Source organism: Sarcophilus harrisii, chromosome 5 (genome assembly GCF_902635505.1).
Source record: "Sarcophilus harrisii chromosome 5, mSarHar1.11, whole genome shotgun sequence".
Taxonomy (NCBI): Eukaryota; Metazoa; Chordata; class Mammalia; order Dasyuromorphia; family Dasyuridae; genus Sarcophilus; species Sarcophilus harrisii.
In genome coordinates this window covers 242,572,648-242,596,625 of record NC_045430.1, presented here as the reverse complement: position 1 = coordinate 242,596,625, position 23,978 = coordinate 242,572,648, and the positions used below count along the sequence as shown (strand labels likewise).

Genomic DNA, 23,978 nt, shown 5'->3' with positions numbered 1-23,978 from the left:
GGATAATGGGGACATCTAATGGCCAAGTCAAGTAATTCCGGGACTAAGAAAAGCTCATTGTTGTAACTGATGAAATCTTCAGAAAGGTGGGGGCTTAGGAGGCAGGGGATCCTGGCTGTAGGAGATCATATATCCCTCTTGCCCAGGAGGAGAAGGTCTGGAAGGGATTCACCTTCACTCCTATACATCCAGGTGAAGGAGGAGAAATGATTGAGCACTGGTCAGCCAGTGCTACATTTCACACAAAACTAAAGTCCCTCCAGGACCTGCTCTCTTGGAGCCAGCAAAGTTGACCATCCACGAGTAAAGGGTTTTTCTGTAAAATGATCTCTGGATGACATCTCTTTAACACCAAACTTTTATGAGTCTCGGAATCTCCTGGATAGCCTCATTGATTTCCAAACAGGACTCTGCTGCTCAGATATTGGGATAACAAGGATCCAAGTACTTCTGGTTAAAGAAGTAGGATGTGTAAGATGGAGAGGCTACTCTAATAGAATTTCTAGGTGAAAGAATATATGATGCCCACCCTCAAATTCTTTTCTAAAAGACGTGGATCAAGGGTCTGTTCAAGTTCAATCAAATTCAACTAAACCAGCACTTACTGAGCATATCTATGTACTAAGCACCAAAAACAATGTCTTAGTAGCTTTTTTATGGCTTTACAATTCATAAAGTTTACAGATAAGATCTTATTTTGATGACAAAGCAAGATAGGCTTATAATTCCCATTTTAAATTTAATTTTTATTTATTTTATTCATTCATTCATTATTTATTTATTTTACTTTTATGAGGAACCTGAATCCTACAGAGTAATTTGCCAAAGAACACACAGTTATAGCAGGTGTTTAGATGTTGTTGGGAACTTGACTTTGGGAGCATCCAACATTTTCCTCACTTACAAAGAAGTAGACAGAGAAGAAGGGAAATGAGGGAATGCCAGCCCCAAAGTCTTGAAGACTTTGGGTCCAAGTCCTACCTCTGAAGCAGAGTAGATATGTGACTCTGAGCAAACTGACATCACTCTCTCCCTTCCAGCACCCAAAAGAAAAAAAATATATATACATATAAATAAGTATTATATATATATACATGTTGTACATACTTGTGTATGTATGCTTACAAATATATGTGCATGTGTGCACATATACACAAGTGTGGACAGATATATATGTGTTCATATATATGTATTTTTGGCATGAAAAGTCAATGGAATGTCAAGCATTAACTGAACCCCTGTTATTATTATTTTACTGGGAATTATCCTAAATTGCACAATTTTCAGTTGGTTTAATTCCAAAGTAATTAATCAACTTCTGTGTATCTAAAAAAAGACAAAAGGGAGAGATGTGAAAAGGAGAGAATAAAAAGTAGCAAAGAAAGTAAAGAGCTTTAAAAAAAAAAAACTTCCTGAGACTGTAAAGAATCATGGAAAATTATATTTGAAGCATTTTACAGTGTTCTTTGGATGCAGCTAGGTAGCCCAGTGGATGGAATGCTGGACTTTAGAATCAGACAGACTCATCATCCTGAGTTCAAATCCAGCTTTAGACACTTACCAGCTGTTGTGACCCTGGCAAGTCACTTCACTCTGTTTGTCTCAGTTTCCTCATCTGTAAAATGAACTGGAGCAGGAAATGGCAAACCATTCAATAGTTTTACCAAGAAAATCCTAAATAGGGTCAAGAAGAGTTAAACATGACTGAAAACAACTCAATAACAATAGTGCTCTTGGGCAAAGATTTACTAAATTTGATAAGGGGCTTGAAGTAAAAAAAGTAAATTTGTATCCTGCTCTGACACTAGCTTGCTAAATCACTGAAATTCTCTAGGACTCCATTTTCTCATCTGTGAAAACAAGCAATTTGACTTGATACCTCTAAGCATCCTCTTTCAGTCTATGGTTCTTTAATTCAAAGAGCCTGTGGTAAGTCCTGTGGAATTACCTGAATTGGCCGTTAGATGTCCCCATCATGTCACAGAATAGAATTTCTAGTTTCATGGGGTCACAGAATCACAGCATCTGAGAACTGGTAGGGAGAAGTCAGCAGCTTTTGTCCCATGGTCCTCATCCCAGATGAAGGCAGCTTAAATATGCAACTACAGCAAGAGGAAAAATTTTAACTGATCTTTTTGGAGATATTGCAAAAAAAAAAGGAACCATGATTTCCAAACAATTTCTCTCAAAACATTTTCTCAGAAAAGAGGGATCCTCGTGAATTCTCATGATCTTGCTTACAATTTTGCCCAAATTTCAGTGGTGCTCACTAGAATCCTAGGTTTAGGAGCGACCGTCTAGTTCAATATCTTACCCTATTCCTGTTTTACTGATGAAGAATGAGACTCGGGGAAATGACTTGCTTACTTTCACAGAGGCAGATCTGCATCCAGAAAAAGGACTGTGGGAACTAAATGTGGATCACAACATAATATTTTCACCTCTTTTGTTGCTGTTTGCCTGCTTTTTGTTGTCTTTCTCATTTTTTCCCTTTTGATCTGATTTTTTTTTGTGTGCAGCATTATAAACGCAGAAATATGTACAGAAGAATTACACATGTATAACATATATTGGATTACTTCCAGTCTAGAAGAGAGGATGGAAGGGAGGGAGGGAGAAAAAAATTGGAACACAAGGTTTCTGCAAAAAGTGAATGTTGAAAACTGTGCGTATATTTTGAAAATAAAAACCTTTTATTTTAATTTTTAAAAAGTTCATAGTCAATGAAATCTGCAACCAAACAACCCAAAAACCTATATATAGTACTGCTCCTCTGCAATATCTGCCTGCCCTCCACAATACTGTTTCGTCCTAAAGGTGTTTTTAGAACACAATTCATGTAAATGGGGGTATGTATTCAATTGCTTAGAATAGCTTCACCATGGTATCATTAAGAAGTGTAATTATGCTTTGCATAGTTTTCTCTATTTGCTACTAATTTCTTCTGTAAGATCTCTATGAACCTGCTGCCAGAGAGCCTCAAGTAATGGCAACTAGACAAAACCTTGAATGGAAAAAATGCCAAGAACGATTTCTTTAATTACGTTGTAATTTCTCTTTATATAGCAAAAGCCTAAAGAATATATGCAGCTTCCATTTTCTATAGAGAATTCAGATGAACATTGAAAGAACATAATCACAAGCCCTAAAAATGTTCACTAACATTGAAAAGTCTTCACATTATAAGATTTTAGTAGGTTCTTTCATGTTATATCTTTCTCTGCTCCCCCTTCCCTTTATCTTTACCCAAAGTTTTCTAAAGAAGAAATACTTGGAGATTCATTGCAGTAATAGTGCTGGGATGTATTTGGATCTAAGTACTGTCTATATCTCTAGCTGGGCCCAAACTTACTTATTTACTAGTTGGCACAATTTCCTGGATAATGTCATCTTTCTTTTCCCAACATTTGGGTTGGTTTTTTTCCTTCCTTTCTTCCATCAACACTTTTTAAAGACAAAGGACTTTCTATAGTATGTTCAGATAGGTCTACTAAGAGCTGGAAGACCATGATCACATAGGCAAAAAGGTAAAATCCAATATCATTTCCAATTTCTCAGCACCTTAGTATGTATCCTTGTGTTCTTTCAGAATTGACATGGACCCTCTTAATCAAATTAGAACAAAGAGAGATTGTGACAAAAACATTTGGGGAAGCTCAAATTAAGTATCAGCAATTTACCAATTTTGTCAATTGTTATTAAGATTAAAAAATTCCCCCCAAATCTTAAAATGATGAAAGTAAATAACTTGTCTTTAATATCAGTAATTTTTTGACCTATATGTACAAAAAATATTCATAGCAGTTCTCTTCTCAGGGCAAAAAAATGGAAATTGAGGGGATGCTCATCAATTGGGGAATGACTCAAACTGTGGCACGTGTTTGTGATAGAATATTATTGTTCTATGGGAAATGATGAGCAGGATGCTCTCAGAAAAAAAAAAAAAAAAACAAAACACAAACCTAGAAAGTCCTCCATGAACTCAAGCAAAATGAAATGTAGTGTATACAAAGGAAGAGCAGTATTCTGGGATGACCAGCGATAAATGACTTTGCTATTCTCAGTAGTACAATCATTCATGACTACTCTGAAGGATTGGGGATGAAAAATCCAATCCATACCCAGAGAAGGAACTGATTGTGTCTGAATACAGATTGAAGCATTCTCTCTTTCCCTTCCTCTCTCGTTCCCTCTCCCTGTACCTATCTCTCTCTCTCTCTCTAACTTAATTTTTCTTGAGGGTTTTTATTTTCATCTATTTTTTTTTTCACAACTTGACTTTTGTGAAAATGTTTTGCATAACTTCACATGTGGTTTCTCAGTTGTGGTTGGGCTTATTAGAAACAAGAACTCAAAAGAGCAAGTATATTTTTTCTTTTGAAGGCAACTAGGGAAAAATATTAAATAAATAATTCTAATTTTAAAAATTGATTTTATATATCAGTAATTTTAAGTGATATACTGTTTGTTGAGTTTCTCCATGTTTTCCCATTATATAGGCTACATGTATGGATAAACCTCATTATATATCATATATAGGCACATATATCTAGACAGATAACACATGATGAAGTAGAGATATATGAGTCATACTCCCAGTATTGACATAAGTTACCAGGATCAACAAATAATGGGTAAAATTAGCAAATGGTAGAAATCTTTCCACAAACAACCATATTCAAAATACAATTAGTATTACTGAAAACATTAAGAAGACTCTATGAAATCTCAAAAAGCCAATGTAGAAAATAGACTATAAATTTAGAAATTATAATTTGAAATAATATAGTAATAATTGGTGACTGATGAAATACCAAAAATGGAAAATATGATTAAAAACTTAATGTTTATCTAAGAGTGTGTGTGTATTATATGTGTGACAGAGACAGTTAATAGGGAGACAAAAGGAAATATAACAATAATTGCTAGAGATGAATATTCCATTTACTAAAAAGACTTTTTCTTGCTATTTTTAAACCATTCTTCCTACATTTGGGTCATCCTCCTCATATTGGATCTTGGACTCTGTCCCCGAGATTCTTGCGTCTAGAACTTTGACTGCGACAGGTCAACTTCCATTTTATATTGCATGGAGGGATGCCTCCATCTCAATGTAAAAAAACAAAGGTCACCCACAAGTTTGTTTATTAATGACTTCATTAAGTCATATGGGAGGGGGAATACCAATGACACTTTTCCTGAATAATCCTGATTGCTTATCAAAGTACCTGAGAAACAAAATTAGTAATATTAAAGTTATTTGATAAGCTGGGTCAGAATGGAGTTGATCTTAAGGAATATTTTACATAGGCTATAGGAGAACCTAGAGAACTTTTCCTACTCACTCTGGATGAATGAACACTTATTAAGCACTTTTATGTGTCAGGCAGAAATAGAAATACATCCCTAGATGTTAATCACAGAGGAAGGTTGTTTTAAAAGGGGAAAACATGCTGCATTGTTGCAGATTTTTGGCCAATTTGATGCTAATATATCCAGTAAAGACACCTTTACAATCAATGGGACAAAGAGTTGGCAAAAGTGGGTTAAAAGGTGGACCACCTTTGGCTTAGATACTTACCAGCTTTTCTTGGGAGCTCCTTCACATAAGCATCTCTTAGTAAACTAGTCCTCCCATTCACTGGATTATGAAAACTCTCCCCCTATTTACAAGTGGGGTCTGATCAGTAGATTGAGATCCACTGATATTGATGAACATACTCAATCCAATTCCTAGTGTCTCCTTGACATTAAGCCAAGTATATTGGGGAGACCATATTTATTCAAGTGTTCCCAAACATTCATATTTAAACATTAAAAAACTAGAATCAGTGCAAATGTTTGTAAAAATACATCTTTTAATAAACATACAGAAATAGGGCTCAGAATTAGGTATATCTAGAAGTCACCTCACAGTTTACAGAAAATGTACGGTACTTTTTTCTTACATTTACAAATATTAGCAAGAAAATTTTCCATAGTGAAACAAACCAAATATGGCACACACCAGGAAACATTTAAGGTAGTTTTTTCCAAGCTGCCTTTTGTGTTAGACAGCACAGAAGCAACATCAATAGGCCTTTAGCACAGAAAGAGATACTCTCCTCCTCCAAACAATGATAATCTGATGATAATGCTAAAAAAAAAAAGATAAGGCAAGAAAGAAAGAGAAAAAAAGGAAGGGGGGAAGGAAGGAAGGAAGGAGAAGAAGGAAGGAAGGAGAGAAAGGAAGGAAAGGAAAGAAGGGAAGGAAGGGAGGGAGGGAAGGAGAGAAAGAAAGAAACAAAGAAAGCCACTAAAAGGTTTACTTTTCCAAGATGGCTCCAAGGAAGAGACTTTGATGATCATGTCTGTGGGAAATATTCATTGGCAAATTTGGAATAATGAGGGGGAAAAAAGAGGCAACAAGACAAATAGCTCCTGCCTCTGCTTTGTGGCTCCCAAATAAATAGTGATAAAAGGCAGCAGCAGGGAATGCAGAAAAAGATCAGCGAGAGAGACTTTTAACATATTTAGGATACCATAGACTGAAACAATAAGCAATTTAAATCAAATCTATGCCCAACAAGCTGGAGCACCTATCATTGCCTTAAACACCAATTTATTCAGGTCTCCCAGCTAGCTGTAAGCTTCCCCATTTTTCCAAAAACTTAACTTGGTATTAGACACAAAGAAGGTATTCAATATGAGAGTTTAGAATTAGCTCAAAATTTCAGTTATCATTGCTCTTTCTGACTGCATCCATATCAATGGTATGGATGGTTAAGAGTTGGCCATATCCTAAAACAGCAGAGGGGTAGAGCTGAAAGTCAGACGCCATCACCTGAGAACAACAGTTTAACATGCCTTTTTTTTTTTTTTTTTTTATGACAGTACTTCAAGAAGCTACATGTTTGCATTTCTCTAATATATACTATATATATTTGTACAAAATACAGCGAGTCTCTTAAAAAACCAATCCTGCCAAAATTATACTCAAGTTTTCACAAAGATATAATTGTTTGTGTACAATGTATCTAGTTCTCTGAACATTCAGTCTCAAAAAGTACCACAAACTCCTTATGAACACAGTAGTAATTTGTTGGTGTGACAAATTATCCAACTGCACAATTGATTCAGTAACCTGAATTCAAGCATCCTAAAGAACCAACATCCCTGAATTTTTTTACTTTGATCACATGGCTGATTTACCTTCACAAGAAAATGAGTCTCTTGGATTTAAAACTTTTCACTCTCCTAAGTGACTCACCACTTTTCCAAGGCAGAATTTCAACTTCTCTACTAACTTTAGTCCTTTCTTCACACTTGCAAGCTGATCGTTTTCACTTAATAAGACTTCATTATCTAATCTCCAAATTACTGCTAGAGACTAGAGTGTAAGCCTATCTAAGGCATCTAATGCAATGTCCCTCAGCACACAATCATAGATTTGGAAGGGATCTTTAGAGCTCCACTAGGTCTAATCGCCTCATTTTACAACAGAGAGGTATGTTACATGCCAAAGGTCACACAGTAAAAGGAGCAGAACCAGGATTAGAACCCAGATTCTGATGCCATATCCACTGAATACTCTTCATTCCCAAGTCTATTGTTTCATCACTTTTCAGCAAAATAGTTTGTGAAAGTTCTTTAAAAACCTATAAGGTGCTCTTCAAATTTAATTGATCACCATTATCTGATCACTAACACCCACTAACCAAGGTGATCAATGAACCCAAGCTACTTCAGTTCTCTGTACTAATCCTGATTAACTGGTTAAAACTTTTTTGAGGGCAGAGGTGGTATCATAGAACTCAGAGATGGAAGAGACCTTATAAACCAGGGGTTCTTAGCCATTTTTTGGTGACCTGGACCCCTGTTGTCAGTCCAGTGAAACTTATGGACTCCTTCTTAGAATCACATTTTTAAACAAGGAAATGTTAAGTTTCAGTGAAAGGTTAGTTAAAAATAAAGATGGATTTTTTTTTTTACTCATCTAAGTTAGGAGATCTCCCTGAAATCTCTCCATGGATTCCTTCAGGGACAGGTGGACCCCTGACTAAGAAACCCTGATAGAGATGACTTAATCTAACTCCTTCTATTTATAGCCGGTAGTGAGATCTTTCCTTTTAACCGTCCTGGTGTTTCACCCAGCACGGAGCACTTGGTAGATGTTTAATGACTACTTGTTGCTCGATGTCAAAGGTAAGTAGCAAACCCAGGACAAGGAGAAGTGGGTTAGAATTCTGGCAAAACTTTAACTTCTCCACCATTTTCCCATTCAAAGAGCTTGACCACGATGATTTTACTGTATTGTAGAAGACACATTCAGTAAAGAAAAATGATTCCTGTCAACCATTATTATTAAAAAAAAAAAAAAAAGATAAAAACTGCTCAACCCTGTGATCCCGACGTGCGGTATACATGGGAGGTACCCTGCATGGTCAGCAATACCGTCGTATCAAAGGGGAAGGAAAAACCTTGTTACCCAAGGGGGCATCGAAGGCCATCATGTCTGTTCTGTAGATACTTAACTCCGATTAAGCAATTTTCAATCAAATCCGCACCGTGAAACAGGCTTCCATTATGGCTGCCAACTCTTGGAATAAAGCTTCAGGATGACGCTATTCGATATCACTTGAAATGAGTCTCAGTTGTAAACATGGCGACGGGACAGAACACAGATACAAAGAATTCTTGAATTGCGACTTTAAAACATCTAGTTCTACAGGAGCCGTCACTCTGGAGGAAGGAAAGTAACAAAAGGGCGCGGGTTTTCAGTCAGGAAGATCCGATAGTTCTAGGGCAGATCCGGGGGCTGAGAGAAAGGAACTATCGGAAAGCTCTTCTTCTGTCTGCGTCCGCACACACGCCCGCGGGGTTGACACAAATCCAAATTTAAAAGGGCAGTTTGACGCACGCGTTGCTATGCCACAGAACTGGTAACGCTTACGTGGTACACGTACGTGTGTGTGTGTGTGGACATGTACGGGCTCCAATGTCAGCACGGAAGCCGGCGGGGGACGGTCAGAGGGACTGTAGCAAGTCGCGGAAGAACAAGAGGGATGCTCCCCCCCCCCCCCCCCCCCCCCCCCCCCCGCGTTGCTGCCCCGCCCCCTAGGCCGAGTGGGTGACCACGGGGATGTCGATCTCGATGGCCGAGAGGCGCGAGCGGGCGGCGTAGGGCTGCGCGTAGGCGGGCGCGCCGGGCGCGTGGGAGTACAGGGGCTGCCAGAAGGGCGAGGGCAGGGCCTTGCAGGCGCAGTACCAGAGGAAGAGCAGGAGCGCCGTGGCGAACAGGCCCCCGGAGCTGGCCACCGTGACGTACACGGCGTAGTCGAAGGAGAAGACGGGCTCGAACTTGCGGTTGAGGTGGCCGTTGTAGAAGATGACCCAGACGGAGGGCGCCAGGCTGAGGAGGCCGGCGGAGAAGAAGAGGAGCGCGGCCACCAGGTGGCAGCCGGCGCTGTTGACCAGGCAGCGGGCCAGCTTGGCGTCGGGCCGGGCGGCGCCGAAGGCCGTGCGGCACATGCCCATCAGGCAGAGCAGGAGCGCCGCGGCCGCCACCAGGATGCTGAGGGGCAGCGCGAGCTGGAGCACGCGCAGGTCCAGCTGGTCCACGGAGGAGAACCACTTGGTGTCGTACATCAGGCAGTCGCTGCTGCGGTCGTAGCGGGCGCACTTCACCCAGAGCCCGGTGTACACGGTCAGGTTCTTCTCGTTCTTGTTGAAGGTGACCAGCCTCAGCTTCCGCCAGTTGGGGAGCATGGTCCCCGCGAAGAGCCCGGCCACCGAGGCGATCCCGCACAGGAAGGAGAGCACCGTGGCCGCGTGCACGTCCCGACAACCCATGGCGGCGGCGCGGGGCTCTGGCCCGAACAGCACTAGGGACGGAAAACACAAGAGAACAAAGCTTCGGGACGCGGGCTAGAAGGGCAGCCCCGTCAGAACCGCCCGCGTCAATTCCCGAAGAGAAGGGGGGCGGGGGGGGGGACACAAATGCAGTACGGATCTCCTAGGTTTAAAGTTCCCTCTCTGTAGGGTTCTCAGAGGCCCAGATCTTTCATTCTGCAGGGGGGAAACTGAGGCCGAAGGTGGCGTTCTTAAGGTCACATGAGTAGTGAGGCCCAGAGCTGGGACTTGAAGCCAGACCCTCTGAGGCTAAACCTCGAGTTCTTTCTCAAAGCATCACCCTTGGGTATGTGTGCGATTTACTGGACATCAAAGACCCGATTATTGTGACAGTGGGTATTCCAAGCGGGTGCGTCACCTTCCTCACAGCCAAGTAGGGAGAGATTTAAAGTTCTTTGGCTGTTAAGCGAACCTGGGAATTAAAATTTTACTTTGTCTTTTACCACCACTAGGCAGTGAAAACATGCAACAGTGCATTGGTAAATGCCAGAGTTCTTTCCAATGTACCATAAACTCCCCCTGTCAAAAAGAAGTGGTTACACAGTCTAATTTATATTTTAATGTACTTAACATCTACTGGTCATCCTGCCATCTAGGGGAGGGGGTGGGGGGTAAGAGGTGAAAAATTGGAGCAAGAGGTTTGGCAATTGTCAATGCTGTAAAGTTACCCATGCATATAACCTGTAAATAAAAGGCTATTAAATTTAAAAAAAAAAAAACAAACAAACAAAAAAAAAAGAAGTGGTTACACAGTCTAATTTATATTTTAATGTATTTAACATCTACTGGTCATCCTGCCATCTAGGGGAGGGGGTGGGGGGAAGGAGGGGAAAAATTGGAACAAGAGGTTTGGCAATTGTTAATGCTGTAAAGTTACCCATGCATATAACCTGTAAATAAAAGGCTATTAAATAAAAAAACAAACAAAACAAACAAACAAACAAAAAAAAAGAAGTGGTTACATAGTCACAGGTGACAGGAGGGAGAAAAGTCCCCACGCTTTCCCTTCTGCCCCCTGGGGAACACACGGGCCACAGCCCTTCATCTCTAAGTCTCCCTCTGTAGAAGTTGAAGGGATAACTCCTATGTTCTCTATCAAATGATCCTCGGGCCTGTGATGGGTTCCCTCAATTGGTTGGAGCCAGTTTGAAGACGGTGTAAATGACACCGTGACTCTGGGCTCTGCTCCAGCGCTATGGATGTTCTAGGGTGCCGTCTGTCCACGAGGTACCAGACAGCAATGGGCAGAGGTCTTTTTTGTGGTAGAAAGTGAAAATGTCCCCAAATTCATTAGAAAAAAAGGACAGATGAACTTTAGTTCAACTACCAGTGACTTATTGGATGATTCAAGATATTCCTAGTAAAATTTGATAAATTAACGTGACCCATTCATATAAATGAATCATATTTTTAAGCAATAATCACTCCAGTGTCTATTACTGTATTAAAGATGAAAAGAAAAACATATCCCTGTAGTTTCCAGACCACTCTCTCTCCTAAAATAAATTTTCTGTGGTAGAAAACAAATCAACAAAGAATCAGGAAACCACACAATTTGGGTTTATTCAAAGGAACTTCTAATTCATGTTTTGAAGAAAAAAGCTTTAATAATAGGAAAAAAAAGAAAAAGAGATCAAAAGCCCTGTTTCTCTGCCCCAGTCCCTGTTAATCTAATTGCTGAGCAGATCTCAGCACTTTGCCATAATAAAATAACATTAGTTACATAGTCGGCCCTCAATAAATATTGATTGAGCTTGAATAAGCAATCAGTAAAAAAAAAAAAAAAAAAAATCATATCAGAAATGGACAACCAATACATTTACTTCTTCCCCCCAATCAGGAACATGATGTTCAGGATAGAGATAAAAATTATTTTGATTACAGTGTGGCTCTGTCAGCCTTCTAGTATCAAACAATATTTACTGAACTAGTTCTAAAGAAAATGGCAAGAGATAAAAGCAGCAATAGGTTATATTGAAGGTACAAATTATCTGTAAAATGTGAGATGATGAAAAGGAAAGTAGAAGTAAAATGATTTGTCCCCAGAATTACTAAGTTTCAGAGCTGGGGCTTCAAAGCAAGCCCTTTGATTACTAGGCTAGAGTTCTTTCCAATGCATCAATGAATACCCCGTCCTATCCAAGTAGTTGCACAGTCACATGTGACATGAGGGAGAAAGATCCCCATTTTGCTCGCTATGGGACACACTGGCCACACCACTTCACCTCAAGACCTTTATTTCCTTCTGTGTAACATGTAGAAATTGAAGGGATAACTCCTATGTTCTCTCCCAAATGATTCTACGGTCTGTGATGGATTAACTCAGTTGGTTATGGGCTCAGTTCCCAAGTGAGTTCTGTTCCAAGGCCATAGACATTCAAAGGTGCTCACAAATACGCCACCCGTTCCAAGGGCAGCAATTAAAACAAACAAACACACACTCAGGATATGCTCCACCGATCATGGGGAGGGCAACCAGGGACATCTTTTCTGTAATTAAAGAACAGCATTACTATCATCAAGCCTCCAATAAAGTCACACCAAAGCTTCCAACCATAAGGAGTTTACAACTCCTTTCGAATTCCATTGGCATTATAGCTTGGTCTTTCCCCTTGATAGATGGACAAAAGCCAGATAAAGAAGACTTGTAAGTTTTCTTTGTGTATTTCAAGAATCTCCTTTTACTTAAACCTTTCAGAGAGACCCAAACTACCCAGAATTCCTGTCTATTTTCAAAGAGAAACCTGCATTGTGAACTTCACTTACAGCTTCTGTACAAATTCTGTCATAAAGAGAATTTCTGGGATTCAGAGTATCTGAGAAACAGGGATAAAATATATTAAGGTCTCTATGACTGACAAACTCCAATAGAGAAGTAAAATACTTTAAAAAGATGGGCACATAAAAATTAAATTTAAAAAAACTGGGTACAAACCTCAGAATATTTAGCCCAATTCAGAACAAAAGGCTATGGGACTGAATGTGGATGACAACATAGTATTTTCACTATCTTGTTGTTTGCTTGCATTTTGCTTTCTCATTTTTTTTCCCCTTTTTTGATCTGGTTTTTCTTGCACAGCATGATAATTGTGGAAATATGTACAGAAGACCTTCACATGTCTAACATATATTGGATTATTTGTTGTCTTGGGGAGAGGGAGGGAGAAAAAAATGTTTGGAATACAAGGTTTTGCAAGGGTGAATGTTGAAAACTATTTTTGTATATTGTTTTGAAAATAAAAAACTTAGAGGTGATTCAGGCTTGTTCCAATGGTCTTGAGATGAAAAAAGCCACCTGCACTCAAAAGAGAATACTATGGGGATCGAGTGTGGATCACAACATAATATTTTAACTTTTGTTGTTGTTTGCTTGCATTTTGTTTTTTTTTTTCTCGGTTTTTTTTTTCCTTTTTTTGATTTAGTTTTTCTTGTGCAGCATGATATTGTGGAAATATGTATAATAAGAACCGCACATGTCTAACATATATTGGATTACTTGCTGTTTTGGGGAAGGAGTGAAAGGGAAGGAGAAAAAAATCTGGAACACTATGTTTTGCAAAGATGAATGTTGAAAATTATCTATGCATATGTTTTGAAAATAAAAAGCTTTAATTTGAAAAAGAAAAAGCTAAAAAAAAAAAAGAAAAAAAAGAATATTTAGCCCATTGGTTACTAAATATCTGTGAATGTACACAAGCCAAATATGTAGCATCACATGTATTATAACCTCTTCTGTTATATAATTTGATAGGAACTTATAAGTAGAGCTGGAAGGGATCTTGGAGGCTTTTGATTCCATTCCCCTCATTTTATATTTAAGGCAAAGCACAGAGAAATTAAGTGACTTGCTTACATTCACACAGCCAAGTATGATTTGAACTCAGACCCTAAAACCGGTGCTTTATTTCTATATCACACAGTCTAAAAAATGGCCACTTTTTCCAGGTACAGAACTTGCCAAAATATAGGGTTACTATATTTATAGCTAGAATGACTTTATTTATTCTAGCAATTCTCAAAGTGTGCTTGAGGGATACCTTGGGTTCTCCAAAATACTTTCAGGGTATCCGTGAGGTCAAAATTCTTTTCTTAGTAATACCATGGTATTTTAATTTCTAACAAATATTGATAGCTATAATCCCTAAGAAAGAAAACTCTTTGGAATCTTCAATAATTGTTAAGACCAAAAAGTCTAAAAAATGCTGTTCTGCTCCAATCTCCCCATTTCTATAGAAAAAAAGAAATCTGAATTATAGCTGCCAAGCAATAGAAGTCAGATTTCTTCCATCCCAACCCCTACTCTCCATGGTACTTTGGAAAATATTCACATGGGAACCTTGAGAATGTAGTTTAATGAAAACACAATGGGATGGTTTAACCAAATCTAACTTTTCATACAGCTTACCTGCACCATGAGGAATGAACAGGCTGAATAAATCAATTTGCACTAATTTAACCTGGCTCAAAACATGGCACTGTTCTAATCTTTTCACAAACTCTTGGCAATGTTTAGAGTCAGGAAGGAATGAGGTCAGGAATAAGACACGTCCCTGGCCCCCTCTATCCCACCCTGACCCCCCTAACTAGCAGTGTAATCTTGGCCTCTATGGACCCCCTTTGATCATTCATGAAACCAGAATTAATAGTGATTCATCTGCAGGAAGCAAGGGAGCTAGGTGATTTGAGATTTGTTACCACTCTGAGATAGATCTCTGGCCATCTGATTTTATAATCAGCAGTTAAAATACTTAAAGTTCTCCTTTATTCTCTCACTGCTTAAGCCTTCTATGGCCGGTTGATTCTGGAACTGCTCTTCTTTCAGGTTTAAAAGGATTAAAAGACTCAGAAAAATGCTAAAGATCTGTGATCAAGGTAACTGGGGATCTTTCCAGGAGGGAAATGTTAACAATCTCCCAGCTTTTTAGGCACATTCCAACCCTGGGAGGATAATTGTATTCTAGCTCTCGAAAAAGGCTTCCAAACTCCATCACCCCTACATCCTGCTCTTAACTGCTGCTTCCTCGTGCTTATGAGATGACAGATCAGTAGGTGCTCTAGGGAGGGGCTAGAGATTTTTTTGATTGAGGGGGCAGCAGAGAAAAGATATACTGTATTAATTCAGCTACAGACTATAATTCCCACTCCCTACCCCACCTTCCTGTCAAATCTGATTTATTATAAACACTGAGCACAGTCTGTAATTGCATTCTTAGTAAGAGAACAATGACAGTGATTAGACAAAGATTAGAAAAAGAATAGTGATGATAAAAATGGATAAAGCATCTTCATTTGAATTGAAATAAATGTTTAAAATTTTACAGCAATCTATGAGGCAGATGGATGGCAAAGTGATTTGAGTATGGGGCTTGAAGTCAGAGAGACCCAAGTTCAAATGCAGACTCAGACATTTACTAATTATGTAATTCTGGGCAAATTACTCAACTTCTATTTACCGCAGTTTCCTCAATTGTAAAATGGAGATAATAACTCTACCTCATAAAATTGTAGTGGGGACCAAACACGCTAGTATTTATAAAACACTTAGCAAAATTACTGGCATAGAATAGGTGCTATATGAATAATATTTTAATTATTATCACTTAACTTCTGTCTGCCTTGGTTTCCTCAACGTAAGATGGAAATACTAATGGCACCTATCTCTCATGGTTGTTGGGAAGGTCAAATGAATTAGTATTTGTAAAGTGATTGGCTCAGTGCCTGGCACACTGGCAGGTCATTTGTAATTTATGGTCTCAGGAAATTGCCTGAAGCATTGAGAACTTCCTTGCCTCACCCAGGATGATAATAAAAGGGTATGAGCACAAGGTTCAGCTTTACTCCAACTAGGATTCCTCTCGGCTGCTCCCTGTGTCTCTTTCCTATTTGTAAATTATCTCTCACATCTTCCCAAGATTAGCTCAATCATAGATTACCTTCAAAAATTAGAAGGGGCCAAAGAAAGTCATTGTGGGACATCTGTACGTACATGAGGACATGTATGATAATATGACTACACCAAACTTTTATACATCATGACTGCAGCAGTCCAACAGGAACCAGCAAACTGGGAGACTGGTGCCGAGCTGATTCTTATATTTTCACATGCACTTTATTTAACCAAGAGTCCCTCTCATCTACTGTGACTGTCAGATAAAACCAGTGCTGGTTCATGCAAAGAATCATTTATATTTATACTAACTCTTCAGTTTTCAAAGCTCTTTTTTTTAAGAATAAAGAAGGAAAATATCTTTTTGAGCACTAAGAGTCCTTGCCAAGAACTTTTAAATAAACTATTTGTTGCTGATCAATAGTTTTCTAGTTTTATAAAACTCCTTGTGAACCCTTTTGTATTTGTTTGTTTTGGATTTTTTTGGCAAGACAATTGGGTTAAGTGACTTGCCTAGAGGCACACAGCTAAAAAATGTTAAAGTGTCTGAGGCTGGATTTGAATGTAGGTCCTGTGCTCTACCCACTGCACCATGTAATTGCCCCCTTTTTGAGGTTTTTTGGCAAAGATATTAGAATGGTTTGCCATTTCCTTCTCCATCTCATTTTACAGATGGGGAAACCGAAGCAAACAGGGTTATATGACTTGTCCAGCTTGTTTTTGAAGCTGGATTTGAACTCAGGAAGATCAATGTTTCTGACTCCAAGCTCATCAATCTGTCAACTGTGCCACTAGCTGCCTGCAAATAAACTATATTGGGTTGGAAACTAATTTCAATTAAGGTAAAAATCTATTAACTGATTGATATTACCTGGGATACATACATATTTACATCTCTTTTTTCAATTGTTTTATCTATTTTAATCTGTTTTATCTGAGATAGAAATAACTTCTTTTGTGGAATCTCAATACTGAACTAAGTTTCTACTTAAAGCCATACAATAGAAATATTACTCTACTTTGAGTAGTTATTGCACAAACAAAATCTTAAGTCTTGGCATTTTCCATTTGGGGATGAATGACTATCAGTGGATCTGAAGGATAATATTTGCTATTGTTCAAAGTTATTTAAAAAGTTCAAATTTTGTGAATCAAAAAACTAATAAAAATTTTCAAAATGCTATTATCTTAAATACTTTTAACAAATGCCATGGGGATGTGGATAGGAGCACAGATTTGAAGATGGAAGAGATTTTAGAGACTGTGTCATTTGTATGACGAGAAAACCGAGACTGAGAGCATGGTTTAGAATTTAATGGGGTGAGGGACTTATTGACCAGCTAGTCCATCCCCTTCATTTTTCACGTGATGAACAAGGTCCAGAAGTCTATATAATTTGCCCTTCTCTACAAAGTTTAAGTAGAAAAGCCAGAATTCAAACTCAGGTCCCTCATACTCCAAATCCAATACCTTTTCCAACATAAGAAGCTTCCTAAGGTGATGGGAGCACTAAGTGGTTGCTTAGAATGGGGGTATACATGACTGTATGGAGTGAAGTTTATAGTTCACGTTAATATAATCTATCTCCAGACTAAGCTGGACAAATGGTAACATGAATTCAGCCACTGTTGTCTATATGGTAACTCAATTAATTTTCAGCTCTTTGTGACCCCATTTGGTACATAGGAATTTTATTGTAGTTGTTGTTTTTGGAAGAGATGTTGGAGCGGGTTTGCCATTTCCTTCTCAAATTCTTTATGAGGAAACTGCAGCAAATTGGGTAGAGTGACTTGCCCAGGATCACACAATTAGTAAGCATCTGCAGTAAGATTTGAACTCCTGAAGATGAATCTTCCTGACATCAGACCTGGCACTCTAAACCACTGCACCAACTAGTAACTTAAAAGGGACAGCTGATTTACTTTGCTTTTAGAAATAGCAGGTACAACATGAACTATACACAATAATGAAGTTTGTCACATTTCCTTCTCAGTCCAAGGGAAAGAAACCTGTCATTGGTCACTAAAGTATGACACAGGAAGGGAGAGAGAATAATGGTACATAAAAGATAATCCAAGAAGTCTCATACTTACCTTTGAGGTTTACCTAGGAAGCTTTAAAGTGCCTCTGTCAACTTGGAAGAAATCCTACTAAATCTGTGTGAATATATAAGATGAACTGGACCTGAAAAAAGAAGCATATTTGGTTTTCCCTAAGCAGAATTTAATATTTTCACAATGAATTGATTTGCAATACCAAAGAAGTTTTAAATCAAAAAGTGAGGCGATAATAACAGCAGCTCACCTTTATGTTATATACTTCACAAAGCATTTTCTTTACAGTGAAAACAGTAGCATGTAAAATTGTTATAGAAATTAGTTCAATTTAAGTCTAGGGTAATATGATAGCCCCTAAGGGCCATGTGGTTCCTTTCTTTATAGACTGATGGAATTTATTTTTGACAAAAAGTTATAAATATGATCACAATTGTTCTGAGCCCTTAGGAAAAGTTGTAGGCAGAGGTTTGATTCTTTACCTTGACATATATATATATATATATATATATATATATAGAGAGAGAGAGAGAGAGAGAGAGAGAGAAAGAGATAGATATTTGTTAATACTTTATACACATATATATTTTAAAAATAAGTTTTTAATTAGTGTCTTCTAGATTTTTTAATGTAATTTTTAAAATATTTAATTTAATAAAGTTTAAATATAATTGATTATTTTCCCCAGGATTCCTTTGCCTTAATCTTTCAGAGTCATGTTATAAAACAAATAATAAATTTAAAAACAAAGAGAGAGGGGACTGGGAAGGGGAAAAATGAACTAACTAATCAATATGTTGAAAAAAAAAATTCTCCAAGAAAATGTAATATTTAATACCTATGGACCTCCCATGCCCAAAAGGGGTGGAACTGGGGAGCCATGTCCTATCTTTTCATTCAAATTATGCTTGATCTTTACTGTTACTCACTTTTGATTTTGTATGTCTAGTTGTTGCTTCCATTTATGTTGTTGTCATTATCATATATAGTTTTCTCACTTCTGCTTATTTCATTTGTGAACCTAGATCTTTCTATACTCTGTATTTAGCACAAGTAATTTCTTACAGCACAATGATAGATGAATTGAATGTTCCACAGTTTGTTTATCCATTCCCCAATCATTATCTACTTTGTTTCTAATTATACCATAAAAATACTGTTAAAATATTTTGGTGCACAGTATATGGGGACTTTCCTCTTTTCAATGACTTTTTTAGGGAACAAACAGTTCTATTGTTACTCCAGTAATAGTCTCAGGTTCAAAAAGTATGGGCTAAATTTTAGGCACTTTATATGCATAGTTCCCAAATGGTAGTACCATTTCACAGCTGTACCAATAATATATCAGTGAGTCTATAATTCTATAAGCTCGCCAACATAGACAGTTGCCATTTTTTGTCATCTTTGCCAATATGCAGGGTGTGAGATGAAGTCTTAGTGTTATTTTGATTGATATTTTTCTTATTATTAGTAATTTGGAGCAGTCTTTCATGTGGTTGTAAATATCTTGCGGTTCTCAAAAGAACTGTTTATATTCTTTGAACACTTATCTAATGGAGAATAATGGAGAATGACTTAGTTTTAGACATGTATATATACACATAGCTGTGAATGTCTCTATGTACACACATAATTATATACACATAATAGATCCATGCATACAGATGTATGGAAGTGTATGTAATAACTGTTTATATGTCTTGCATACCAAACTCTTGTCAGAGAAGTCTGACACAATGAAGTTTTTCCTCCCATTTGATGGCTTCCTGTCTTATCTAGATGCATTAATTTTACATCTGGAGAAGCTTTTCCGCTACATGTAATCAAAGTTATCTATTTTCTTTCATTGCCGTCTCTATTTCTTGTATAGTTAAGCATATACCCCCTACTCAAAACTGAGAGTTACACTTACATCTATTTCTATATCTAGCTTCTTTGTGGTTGAGGAAAGATTTGGGTTCCTGAAAACAACAAAGCGGCAGATTATATTAGTGTCTGTGGACAGGCAAGCAATGGGAGAGGAAGTTGGGGCCAGAACAGTCCTTTTTCTTAGAACTTCTTCTAGTCCTGGAGTAGGTGGCTATATCAGGCAGGTGGTATCAGCATGAGGCTTCTGCTAAGAGATGTCTATAGGGGCAAGGGTTGACCTCATTATTTCCCTTCTCCAGAATAGCTCAGCCTTCCCTTCTCTTCTTCCTTTCCTTGGTTGCCCCAGGCTGCCAGTATTTTCTGACTCAGTTCCACAGGACCTCACTCCTTCCTCATTTGCCTCCAGGAATATCTATCTGTTTTTTTATTACAATTTCTCCCAAATCTCACATAAATCAAACTACAGTGGCTTGGACTGATTCAAGGAAGCAAGCTCAGTTCACAGGCAATTCTTACAGACTCAATCAAGCAGTGTACTTACTGACAAAGGTAATTAATTTTAAGTGAAATAAGACAATGAATGGAGCACCAACCTTGCAAATGAATTCAGAATATGAGGACTTCTGTTATAACCTTGTGCAAGTATTCTTAGAGGCTTAGATTTCCTTACCTGTAAAATGGATATTGGACAGTAGAACTCCAGGACAAAAGTCAGGAAGGCTCAAGTTCCTGAGTTCAAATCCAATCTGGCTGCTTAACCCCCCAAGCATGTCCCTTAATGCTAATTTGCCTCCTTTTCCTCATTTGTAAAGTGAGCCAGAGAAGGACATAGCAAACCACTCCAAGAAAACTTCAAATGGAAACATGAAGAACTGGATAAGACTGAATGATTTAAAATTTTGTTTTAGCAGGGAAAAATGCTAACTCTATTTAAAATTATTAATAGAGCTGTGAATCGAGGCTCTTGTCTGGTGGGTTTGCAGTTCTATTACTGGCTCATTCAGAGCTGCAAAGATTTCATTAGACAAGGATGTGTTCTCTATTGGTTTTGCCTTCACTGGAAGCTCTTTATTAATTGCCATGGCAAACGTACTATTCCTGAAGCTAGCCACCCGAGACTCACTGGGCACCTGCACAGTGCCCACTACAAATCCTAGCTCCTGTCATGCTCACTGCGGTGCTGCATCTGGAGAGCTGGTAATGTCAGGGCCTGGGAAAACCAAACTACTTAAGCTAGAAAGGTTTCTACTAAGCCAGTGATGATTTTGTATTCTTTGACAACCAAAGTTCATAAAATCTTAGGTCTACACTTGGAAAAGCCCTGGGAAGCCATCTAGTCCAATGCCCTTATACTACACATCAGCAAACTGAGGCCCAGGGATAGGAAGTGACTCTCAAATGTCACATAGGTAGGTAGTTGACTGATCGACTCATAGATCTGATGCTGGAGAGCATCTCGGAGACCATTTTACAGAAGACAAACACAGAGTCAGAATGTTTGAGTGATTTGCCAAAAGTTGCACAGGAAGCATCTGAATTCAGGTTCTTGTTCCACTCCTCACCAGGATCCAGCAGGATGCTCAAATGTAGTCACATGACTAAGCTGAGATGATCTGTGCTACTTTTGAAGGGAGTTCCCCATGTCAATGACCATTGGAACTAGGATTCTGTTTAGTACTTTAGTAAACTAATGTTTACCTCAAACAGCTTCTGTGAGGTTAAAAGCTTGTAAAGCACCTGGAACTCCCCAGATTAAGGGTGCCCTGAGATGAAATGACCATCATTAGAGGTATCATTATGATGATGCCAGATATTGGTTGAGTATCCCAGCAAAGAAGATGGCTTTGTAAAAAGATGGTTATCAGGCAGGTTATTCCAACAATCCAAAAAGATAATTTTACATAATGGGCACCATTTTTGCCTGTACCAAGGGGGTCACCCGGAGCCTGACTCAGGCACCCCGGATGCAGCAGCCTTTGCTTGACAAACCACCCCCTCCCCCTAAGTCAGCTTCAGAAGGCTCCCTCCCCTGCAGATCAGGGAGGGAAGATGCAGGCAAGCGGGCACACAGAGCTAGAACAGGGGGAAAGGCCATCCTGACCAACCCAGCGTCAGCAGCAGACTGGGAAATGGCAACCTGCTGCTGGCTCCAGCTCCTCCCTCCCACCCCAGGGGGCTGATAATGCCCTCCTCCTCCCCCGATTCCCAGGAAGCTGGCTCGGGGTGACCCTCCCCCCTCAGCCTGCAGCAGGAAAAGGACATGCACACAAGCCTGGGGGAGAAACTGAGGCTGTCTGCACAGAGCCGCCAGCACTGCCCAATGTCCTCCAAGTCCCCCAAGTCCTCCGCCCTGGGCCGAGCTGCCGAATTAAGAGAAAGGGTTCGAACAACTTACTCCAAAGGATCTGGGGCATCAGAATATGAGCTACAGGCTTCCCACGGCCTGAGGCTGGAGTGACCCAAGGAGGAGAGCTTCCTGGATGGCAGCGGCTGCCTCTGCTGCTCCAGCTCCAGCTCCAGCTCCAGCTCCAGCTCCAGCTCCAGCTCCAGCTCCTGCTCCTGCTCCTGCTCCTGCTCCTGCTCCAGCTCCTGCTCCTGCTCCTGCTCCAGCTCCTGCTCCTGCTCCAGCTGCTGCTGCTCCTGCTCCAGCTCCAGCTCCGGTTCCTGCTCCTGCTCCTGCTGTGCCTGAGCCGTTTCAGGAAGTGAAACTCCCACCAGCTGGAAGGCCTGGAGGCTTTTGGGGCCGGTAGTCAGGCTCTTCCTAGGGTGTGGAATTGCTGGCGCTCTCGGGACTACAATTCCCAGGATGCACTGGGCTCACAGCCCTCTGGCTGGAACCTGACCTCCTTTCCCATCACACTTTAAATCTGTCCCAATTTTTGGTTCATCAGTTAAGTAGAACAGATCACTCCAATATAAGCCCACACCTATTTTGTATATCTCTGTCTGTCTGTGTGCTTGTATATGTGTATATTTGTTTAATGGCCTCCTTCCCTGCTCAAAAACCATGGTTCTGTATGTGATGCAAACCTCCATGCTTCCTAGAAGTCAGCTAAGAATAAGATGGAGAGGCAGTGAACCTAATAAAAATTCACGTAAAAAACACATTCTTTAAACTTGTGGAAATGACGACATTGAAAACATTCTCATTTTGAGAACTTTTGTCATTTTAAAATTGCATTTCATAAAGATGATATGGAGACTAAGTATAGGAACATGAATATATGCACATACATGTACACAGATATATATTAGGTAAACATATTTGTGTGTGCACATATACACATACATGGCTGTATGGTATATACACACAAGCTCCTATGTGTCTGTACATATATATTACATACATGGCTATGTATATATATATATATATACACACACACACACACACACATAAATTAGACTTTTCATAAGTTTAAAGAATGTAGTTTTTGTTTTTATTGATTTTTGTCATTTTTTCATTTTAGGCTTACTGCCTTCCCATCTTATGATGACTTTTGCTAAACATGGAGGTCTGCATCATATGATCTTATATTCAGAGCAGGAAAAAGTACTGATAAAAGGAAGGGAAAGAGGGAAGGGAAGGGAAGGAGGAAGGAAAGAAGGAGGGAGTAAAAAAAATCTGAAAGATGCTTACTTTGTGCAAAACACTGTTTTAAGTACTAGGCATACAAAAAGAATAATAGATAGTTCTTGCAGGATTTGAATCCAATTCTTCCTGACTTCAAATCAAGTCCTGTTCTTCTGGTCACTCAATTTCACAATTCTCTCCTGTTCAATTCATGGAAAGACCTAATTTTCATTTTTTAAGGAGAAATCTATAAGATTAGATTTTTGATAGAAAACAAATAAGACTTTGTAGACATTAATGGAATTTTGAAGCAGATGAGCTTTTTTGCTTTTATTTCAAAAAGGCCACGGGTGCCTAACATGTAGCTCCTGCATCCTCTCCAGATCTTTAGAGTGGTCTCAGTTCACGGAAAGAGATTTGTTTTCAGAGACCAGAAGTCTGAATTATTTTATTGTTCTTTATTGTTCCACTAAATTTCAGTTGTCCAGAAGTTCTGAAAGCACTGTCATTTTTCCTCAAGTCCATCCATTCGCATAAGCTTTCATGGTCAATTTCTGTCATCTTGAGCTCTATATTATTGATAGTTTTTCTAATCATTGGAAAACTAGCGTTTGGCATAAAAGTTTTATTAATTACATAATATTCTAATAACAAACTGTCGACTGGACCAGAACTGGCCTGTAACCTGGGGGTAGCTGGAGCTGAA

General features: G+C 39.0%; 1 protein-coding gene across 1 annotated transcript; it reads right to left on the bottom strand.

Annotated features, from left to right (window-relative positions):
* Positions 1–9,080: 9,080 nt before the first annotated feature.
* Positions 9,081–22,253, bottom strand: CLDN12 (claudin 12). Its single transcript, XM_031939984.1, has 3 exons — positions 22,097–22,253; positions 17,872–17,962; positions 9,081–9,863 (listed from the first exon to the last, which is right to left on the bottom strand). The coding sequence occupies exon 3, from the start codon at positions 9,829–9,831 to the stop codon at positions 9,097–9,099; it is 735 nt and encodes a 244-aa protein (XP_031795844.1). The 5' UTR covers positions 9,832–9,863; positions 17,872–17,962; positions 22,097–22,253; the 3' UTR covers positions 9,081–9,096.
* Positions 22,254–23,978: the final 1,725 nt, after the last annotated feature.

What these genes read in the sequence shown, in the direction of transcription:
- CLDN12 (XM_031939984.1), bottom strand. Translation starts at nt 9,831, where the DNA reads ATGGGTTGTCGGGACGTGCACGCGGCCACGGTGCTCTCCTTCCTGTGC.